At 54.4% G+C, this 9204-nt stretch overlaps 1 protein-coding gene across 1 annotated transcript in view; it reads right to left on the bottom strand.

The window, feature by feature from the left end:
* Nucleotides 1-9204, bottom strand: part of AGRN (agrin) — a gene marked incomplete at its 5' end in the record, with an annotated part of 36126 nt that overhangs the window by 21804 nt on the left and 5118 nt on the right. The window contains 5 exons of the mRNA XM_010010768.1: nucleotides 111-216; nucleotides 381-526; nucleotides 1951-2151; nucleotides 3863-4057; nucleotides 5496-5717. Coding sequence (XP_010009070.1) covers nucleotides 111-216; nucleotides 381-526; nucleotides 1951-2151; nucleotides 3863-4057; nucleotides 5496-5717 — 870 coding nt within the window. The remainder of the gene's footprint in view (nucleotides 1-110; nucleotides 217-380; nucleotides 527-1950; nucleotides 2152-3862; nucleotides 4058-5495; nucleotides 5718-9204) is intronic.

The raw sequence follows: 9204 nt of genomic DNA, 5'->3' as shown, positions 1-9204 counted from the left end.
TAAACCAACACAGACACTGCTGTGTCCTTAGTGAGCACTTCCTTGCTCAGCCCCAGGGACAGCGGACATGTCTCTACAGGCCACCAGGCTGGCTGCCTTTGGGGACTCACCACGACAGGCTCCTTGGCTAGTGACATAGAGATCCTGGCGCTTTTCACACCGTGTCTTCTTCAGCTCACACTCGTTGGTGTAGGTCACACCATCAGAGCCACAAACCTGCCAGGACATGGAGGGAAGCCGCTGAGGGCAGCCCCTGGCATAGGAAGGCAGGTTCCTTATCCATGGGCTGCTCTCTCCTGCCCAGGAAGCATGCGGGAAAGGCACCAGGGAGAAGAGAGGAGGGGAGCAGCACGGAGCCCCGCGGTGCTGAGCGCGCTTACCGGGTTGCGTGGCACTGCCAGGCAGGTGAAGTCACACACGCAGCGGTCATCCTCTGCATCCTCGTCCCACCAGCCCCCATACTGCCGGCACCGGTCCTGGTCACACTCACTGCCGTCGCCGGAGCCCGAGCCCCCCGAGCCACACTCTGCAGTGAAGGAGGATGATGGTGAGAAGGGGGAAAGCAGAGAGGATGGGGCCAAAGCTCCTTGACATGAGGCTGTGCCCTTGCAGTCAATAGAACCATCCAAATCACAGCAGATTTACCCTCTGCAAGCCCAGAATCCTGGGCCCATATATATTAGGATGCTAATGCTGGACCTCAAAGAAGATCCCCCTTCCTTGGAGAACACGGATTCTCCCACTGCTGCCACAAGCCTACGTGAGGAAAACTGCAAAGTGATGCTTTAGCAGTTGGCCTGTGATCTTCCTCTCCGCAGCATCACTGCAGAACCTAAAGCAAGGATCCTGCAGCTACCAGCACCCTGTAGGCTACCTGGAGATCAGATATTTAATAGCCATGCACAGGAGAAAGGGTTGCCACTTGACTTAGTGACAGCTTAACTCCATGCTTTGATCCAACTCCTTCCCATTCTGCCCTCCCAAATACATAGTGCAGCAGGGAGATTGCTGCTGATAATACAGACATGGAAAACAGAGCAGAGGAAGGGATGGGGTTGAGGTTAGTGTGAAGTTCAGTTATGCAGATATTCATAACAATATATAAACCCTGTCCCTAGCCTGGCTGCCTCTCCATTAGATCCTCAGAGCTCCAGCAGCAAGAAAAATATGTTCCTGATTTCAAAGGCTTCTTAAAAGGGAAGAGGGGGAGAAAAAGGAAAACCTGGCCCTTTTTATTGCCTGATCAAAGGCTGGGATTTGGCATTACACAGAGAATTATTTACGATCTTTTCCCAGAGGGACATCAGCCTGAAATTCCCCAAGGAGGGCTGTGATCAAACACCATGTTATGTCTTCTCCTCTGCCTAAGCTTTGCCATGGCACTGAAGTCCTTTCCAGCTAGACTACATGAGCTGAAGAATCTCAGCTCAACAGGTCAGCACCTCTGCTTCATGGATTCAGCCAGCACTAACCCAGAGCTATCCCCCTGCAGTGGGAAAACTCAGCAGGTTCTTAGCTCTTAGCATGGTACAGCCAAACCCAGGACCTTCCTTGATGCTCAGTGCTGACTCAGTCCTGGCCATGGGAGCAGCCCTGGGGCAGAGGGAAGCAAAGCAGCAGCCAGGCTCCCTATTCCAGGAACATCTCTGCTTCCTGTGACCTACTGAAGTGTGAAATTAAAGCAACGATCAACTCCTTGCCCAGCTTATTAAGTGGTGTCACCTCTCATTACTGCTGGATACAGGAAGACAAAGGGGAAAGGGGTGCAGGGTGATAGTGGCTGGCTCACCAGGAGGGAAGGAGAGCATCACTAGCATGGATCTGCTGGGGATGTCAGGGTGTCCACCACCATGGTGCAGCCGAGCAGCACACTGCGTCCATCCTCACTCCTTCCTCACCCTTTCCCTCCCCATTCCCACCTTCACAGCTGGAGGGATGGCATCAACCTACCATCCTCACACGGCCCCATCCGGGCAACCTCGATGCTCTTCTTGTGCTGGCAGGAGGCCACGCGCAGCTCGCACTGGTTGGGGTAGGTGACGCCATCGGAGCCGCACACGGGCGCGAGGGGCTGCCTCTCGCAGCGCGGGCACACGCATTGCCCACCGACACAGCGGCTGCCCAGGGGGCACACCGAGCTGCCGCAGGACTCTGCGTGACAGGAGGGAACCATGGTCATGCACTGAAGGGGCTTTCGTGGTCAACTGCCCCATGGCATAGAGATGGGGACTGTGAACAAGAAGTTCACACATAGAGATGGGGACTGTGAACAACGTGCCCGAAGAGGCGAGAAGTTCTCCTTCGCTGGAGCGGTTTGGTATTGCTTATTTAAAGCATGCAGAGAGTCTGCAAGGGAAAAGTGCCATAGAATCATGCAATCGACTGGGTTGGAAAAGACCTTTAAGCTCATCAAGTCCAACTGTTCCCCAGCAGTGCCAAGGCCACCACTAACCCCTGGCACTGAGGGCTTCATCTACCCGGGATGTGAGCATTTGCAGGGACGGTGACTCCAGCTCTGTCCTGAGCACCTTTTTGGGAAGGAATTGTTCCTCATCTCCACCTAAACCTCCCCTCGCGCAGCTTGAGGCTGTTTCCTCTTCTTCTATCCCTTGTTCCCTGGAAGAGATCAGCCCCCTCCTGGCTCCATCCTCCTTGTGTCATTCCTGAGCATTCCTGATTCCCATCAGCACCCATAGGTGTTGTGTCCAAAAGCTTTTCCTAGGACACAGTAATAAATACCATTTACTCTGATGGTGTATTCTGATTTCAGCCCCCTCCTGCTCACAGCACCCGCAGAGCACTGAGAGTGATCTGTCACACTCGGTTCTCTCCCAGACATAGAGAGCATCTCCATGCACAGTTCAGCCCTGGAACACCAGCCCCAGCTGGACAGGTTTTATGAGGCTCAGGGCATTGCTTTAACTGAAGCAGCATTTATCCTAATGAAGAACCTAAGCAGGGCTTTTAATTCATTAAGAAATTAGCACAGGCAGTTCCCTGTGCTGGGGAGTGGGGAGAAAACACATGAGCAAAGAGGAATGAACCCCAGGGGATGGAGGGAAGGGAAAGCTACTGAGATGAAGTGTGTGATCAAACAGACCCCCAGTGCTTTCAGTTCTGGTGGTAGCTATCCACATGGCTTTAACCCAATTTGTTTGGCTCAATGGCTATTAACCCAGTTTCTTTGCTTGGCTCAGAGGGCAGATACCACCTATGATGGGAAAAGCATAACAGTCAGGGTTAAAATGGAGAAACTGCTTGAGAGACTCAAGATGCTCAATTCTTGTGAAGCTAAAAGGGAAAATAACACCAGATAAGGTGAAAAGCCTCAGGGAGGGTGTCCAAGTGACCAGCTCTTGGGTGTCCCTGTGTCCTTGCTTCCACTGGGTCTCAACCATGACACCCTGTTACTCAGGAGCTGATCTCCTGGGAAGCCCTCAAAACAAGCATTAAAGGCACCAGGAGGAGCAGTAGGGAGACCCTCTCCACATCCCAACCTTGGGGTTAGGGTTAGGCAAACCCATGGGCTACAACGCTACAAGGTGAGCCTTGGATGGGCACATCCAAGCATCTCAGCAGGGCTGAGGTGGCCAATGGTGCTAAGCATCTTCTCTCTGATATGCCATGGGAATGAGAGGAGGGAAGAAGGGGAGCCTTGGATGAGCACATCAAGCATCTCAGCAGGACCCGGGTGACCAACAGGGCTGAGCATCACCTCTCCGACATGCCATGGAACGAGAGGAGGGAAGAAGGGGAGCCTTGGATGGGCACATCAAGCATCTCAGGAGGGCTGGGTGGTCAGTGGGGCTGAGCATCACCTCTCTGACATGCCATGGAACAAGAGGAGGGAAGAAGGACTCACTGCAGTCTCCCTGCGCTGCCACCAGGATGTTGGTCTGCTGCGTGCAGGCCCGCACGTGGAGCTCGCACTCGCTGCCGTACGTGTTGCCGTCGGTGCCGCAGACGGGCTGCGAGGAGGGCACGCACTCGGTGGGGCACACGCACCGCCCCGTCTCCGCCTCGCAGATGGCTCCAAACTGGCACTTGCCACAGGGGTCTGTGCACACAAGGGACAAGAGCAGGAGGTTTGAAGAGCAGGTAAAGCATCGCTGCGCAATGGAGAGAGGAGCTGTTGGTAGGGGCACGTCGGGGCAGGACAATGGGAATAGCTTTGAACTCACAAAGGGGGGAGTTAGATGTGATATCAGGACTTGGCAGTGTTCAAGGCCAGGTTGGACACAGGGGCTTGGAGCAACCTGCTCTAGTGGAAGGTGTCCCTGCAACGGTTGGAACTGGCTGAGTTTTAAGGGCTCTTCCAAACCAAACCACTCAGTGATGCTATGAAATAAAGCCCCACAGCAACCTCCTCATCCTAGCAGCCTTGTTAGAAGCAGTGCAAGGGAAGGAGCAGAGGTGAGGGCTGCAGGAGGAGGAAGAGTCAGGCTCCGAGGCAATAACTACTCATAAAAGCTGTCAGGACCTGGAGTAACAGTGATGAAGTGTCACCGGAGCTGATACAGCTAAATAGGAGGTGGGAGAGAGCACGGGGCTGAGGGAAATTATGAGGAGTGATAAATCAGTCCCAGCCCTGAGAGGAGGGAGCAGCATCCCAGCAGCCTGTGTCCCAGGGGAGAGAAGCAGCAGGATTCACACATCAGGGTGGGATGGAATTGGATGGGAAGGTGGATATTGTCTTCCCCTGGTTCATCAGGGTGCAACAGTGCTGGACCTATGGATACCACAGCAGCATTCACATCACCCTGATACATCCCATGGAGGGACCCTCGCATGCCTGCTGCAAACACACACATCACATGCAGTCTGGGTCAGGGAAGACGTTTATCTTCCTAATAACTCAATGAGCCATCACTCATTGCAGGAGAGACCAGACTCCAGCCAGCACATCCCCTGACTCCTGGGTATTTAGTGATTCACGGCTTCATCTTCCCCTTCAAACACCCTCTTCCCTCCCCGCCATTCAGTGCATGAGGAATTTGGCTCCAAGATTGGCTTTCTTATTTCTCTTTCACACAGCAGCTGCTGCCTTTGCATGGGGGAGGGAAGATGCTACAGCCCCCTGCTTGGTCTGTGCAGACTGTTGGACAGGAGGTTTCTATCTACAGCACAAAGCCTGCAGCCATGCCTGCGCTCCGCAGGTCGGGAATGGGGCTGCTTATAGCAGCAGCCCAGTGCCAAAAGGGGCTACAAGAAACCTGGAGGTGGGCTTTGGACGAGGAGTGTAGGGACAGGACAAAGGGAATAGCTTTGAACTGACAAAGGGGAGAGTTAGATGTGATATTAGGAAGAAATTCTTCCCTGTGAGGGTGCTGAGGCGCTGGCACAGGGTGCCCAGAGGAGCTGTGGCTGCCCCATCCCTGGCACTGTTCAACGCCAGGTTGGACACACGGGCTTGGAGCAACCTGCTCTAGTGGAAGGTGTCCCTGCTCGTGGCAGGGGGTTGGAGCTGGATGAGTTCCGATGGGATCAGCTCTTACCGCAGGGCCCCTTGTGCTTCACTTTGATCTCCCTCTTGAGCACACAGGCCATGGAGTCAAGCTCGCAGGGGTTGCCGTAGGTGCGGTTGTCGGTGCCGCACACCGGGTCGTAGCGGCCCTGGCACACTTGCTGGCACTCACACACGGCCTCCTGGTTCTTCACCACACACGTGGCCCCGAAGGTGCACTCCACACTCAGGCACGGGCTCGGCGTGCCCAGGTCTGCAGAGGGACAGAGAGGGCAAGGCACCGCTTTGAATCCGCTGCTCCCACAGCATCCCGTGGCACTGCACACAGCAAGGCATGCCAGCATCCCCAGCCTCAGCCCCGCGCCTGCCTCCCCCAAGCCATGGAAAATGCACATTGCTCCTGCCTGCGGCACCCTGCACCCTCCACACCACCCTCAGCATCATCCCCATGCGTGGCAGAGGTTAGGGATGGGAAGCAGGCACAAGGTCTTCTCCCTGCACGCTGTGAAAAGGATTCCTGACTTGTCTGCTCCATCCCATCCCCATCCCAGCTACACTCTGCCTCAAGGGGCTGGCTTCAAGTGGGATCATCCCACCAAACCCCATTGTCTGGGTGTCCCCAGCAGCTCACATCACGTGTTGAGGGAGGGCAGCACAGACTGATGCTCCTCATTGCAGGCAGCGGTGGTGCCATAAGCCTGTAAAGTCAGATCTGAATGACCAGCTCTGTGGCAGATGACAAGGCAGGAGGCAGCAGAAAGCCCTGCTCAGTGTGGTTCTTGGTGCTCCAGGACACATCATCACATCATACCAGGCACCAGTAGCCAAAAAGCTCACAGAGGGATAGTTCCCTTCACTGAGGTCCACATCCTCCTGAATAGCTCGTTTAATACCCTCTATGGCAATACCCAGAAGACCTGGCTGGAGAGGACATGGGGCTTCACCACACGGCCTGTCTCTCCTTTCCCCATGTCAGCTCCCTTCATCTCCTCTTGGAAGCTGATGTTGGAAAGACCAAGGAGCTGCTGGGCAACAGGAAGAAGGGACCTGATATCCTTGCTTCAGCCCAGTCCTTAGGAATCTGGCTCCTTGGGGATGGGTAATGCCCCATAGCACGTGTTGCAGGCTGAGAGGCAGCAGCAGTCCTCTCTGCTCACAGGCTGGAGCTGCTTTATCAAAGGCAGCCAAGCTCATGGCACCTTTCCTTCAAGATGCCCATCACCAATGATGGTGATAGCAAAGAGAAACGGCTGCATCCAGCTCCGTGTTCAGCTCTACCTATGGTCCCCCCCCCTTCCCAGCCTGCTCGCATGTCCCTTCAGGAATGCTCTCCACCATCCACTGGCCGTGCTGCTGGCGAGAGACCCAGCACTGCCAACAACCCTTTCTTGTGCCTCAAGACAAGAGCCCTGAGGACGTGGGGCAAGGAAAGGGCACAGATTTAATCCGTGTGGAACACTGACAAGGACACATGACAAAACACATGTGGGGAACAGACAATGCAGCCAAGACGAGATGGATGTAAGAGGCAAACAAGGACTGAGCAAGGATCGAGTGGCACATCTGCAGAGCAAGAGCAAAGCTTGAGCCCTCAGGAGCCTGGCTGCATGCTCTCAACCAGCAAGAAATGGGCCATGGGCACAGCCAAGCCTGAACTTTGGATTTGGCTCTTTGGGAGCCCCCTACCAAGTCAAAACCTAGAGCCAATGCGGGACAGCTCAGGTCCATGGACACTACTTCAATCCAGCCCTTTCAACTGCATCCCAACTTGCCTGCAGCAGAAGTGTCTATGAGCAGTTCCAAAGACCACCTCCCTGCTGTGCTGAGCCCTGTGATGCTGCTCCCATCTCCTGCTTGTGTTTCTCTTCTTTAAAACAACATCTATACCATAGTGATGTCCCCCAAACGCAGAGACATGTGGAGAAAACTCCCCTGCTGGACACAGGCAGTAAGGATGCAACGAGCTAAGCATGAAGCAAATGCATTCACTCATTTGAAGTCCAAATTCACTCTCTTGTCTTGGGGAGCAAGAGTGAGAGTGCAGGGAGGTGCCAGGCCCGGTGGAGAACACTGCCCTGACATTCCTTGCCCTCCTGGAGCAGGCAAACCTGCAGAGATGGGCACATGAAGTTCCTTCACAGCCTGGATCTCAGCCTGTGAGTTATCACATGCAGACTTGCGCACCCTCAGATGTCAGTGGAGGTTCTGGCACCAGTTTTGTTGTGGGTGGATATAATGAGGACCTACTGAGCAAGGACCTTAAGCTGTGCTATAATCAAGACCTGCTGTGTTTCCTGGCCTATCACCATGCTGTAGGCAGAGAAACTGAGGCACAGAGCAAGTTAAATGCTCATTCTGCATTGATCCCTACCTGCTCCCAAGCCCTAACCAAGCCCTGGGGACACTGAACTCTCCTGCTCAGTGGGTGCCTACGGAGAAGAGGCTCTGAAGCTGCTCTGTAACCCATCATACCCCATCAATCTGTGCCCATGACACCCAGCGGGCTCCGGCACCAGCTCCACAGGGAGCATTCCTAGAGAAGAATCACATCTGAGCTCAGTTCCTCAGTGCTTCCAAAAGGCACGTGGTGCTTTGCTGGGTACTGGGGAGAGGAGGTGCAATCCCTGCGGATCGCCTGCCCGCTGGACTTGCACAGACAAGCGTGATACACACTATGCAGAGCAGAGGGACAAGCAGCACAGACCCAGGCAGGCAGAAGTCTCTGGGAAGGAGGAGGTGGGGAAGAAAGGGGAGTTAGTTGAGGGCAAAAGGAGAGGTAAGATCAACCAGGAGCAATCCAGACTGATGTACCAGCCAAAGAGGGGCTTGCCAAGGAGCAGGGAGCTCACAGCACCCACCTCTGCTATACACACTATGCAGAGCAGAGGGACAAGCAGCACAGACCCAGGCAGGCAGAAGTCTCTGGGAAGGAGGAGGTGGGGAAGAAAGGGGAGTTAGTTGAGGGCAAAAGGAGAGGTAAGATCAACCAGGAGCAATCCAGACTGATGTACCAGCCAAAGAGGGGCTTGCCAAGGAGCAGGGAGCTCACAGCACCCACCTCTGCTCCCACTCTCGTGTGCCTTGGAGGGTCAAGCCACAGCAAGCACCGAACAAGACCCCACTGCACTGTGAGGCATTTCCATTCCAGCAGGAAGTGTTTGGGATGAGGGATGGGAGCAAACCCAGGGCAATGTCTCCATCCCAGGGGCTCTCAAGCAAAACTAGAGAGGTGGGGAGCACTGAGAAGAGGCCAGGACTGTCCCTGGCTATGGAGAAGGGGAGAGAGCCGACCTCCTAGCAGAGATGTCCGGGTAGGGAGCAGGAGGGTGCTGCGAGGACACAATTCCTTCCTCCAAACAGGCAACACTGTAAAACACAAGACACAGACAAGAAAGGAAAGAGAGAGAAAGCAGAGGGAGAAAGAGACAGGGAAGGAAGAGCAGAGAGAGGCAGGTAGAAAAGACAGATGCAACTACAGACACCTTCCCTCCACCTCCTGTCCACATCGGTCTCATCCCATCCCTTCTTTCTCAGCTGCACCATCATGGTGTCAAAGTAGAGAAGGATTAAAACAAGGCCTGGACCATTTTGTTTGGCTTTGCCTCCTTTGCCTTGCTGCAGGAAAAGAGCAGCAGAGCTTAGAGTTCCTTAGACAGGCATGTGTGGGAGATTAAAATACAGTGACCATACCAACGGCTCATCCATCCTTTTCCTTTTCTCTTTTCCTTTCCATTTCCTAT

The sequence above is a fragment of the Nestor notabilis genome, unplaced genomic scaffold, assembly GCF_000696875.1.
Source record: "Nestor notabilis isolate BGI_N333 unplaced genomic scaffold, ASM69687v1 scaffold10733, whole genome shotgun sequence".
In the NCBI taxonomy this organism is placed as follows: Eukaryota; Metazoa; Chordata; class Aves; order Psittaciformes; family Psittacidae; genus Nestor; species Nestor notabilis.
This window is presented reverse-complemented; position numbering and strand designations above follow the sequence as displayed.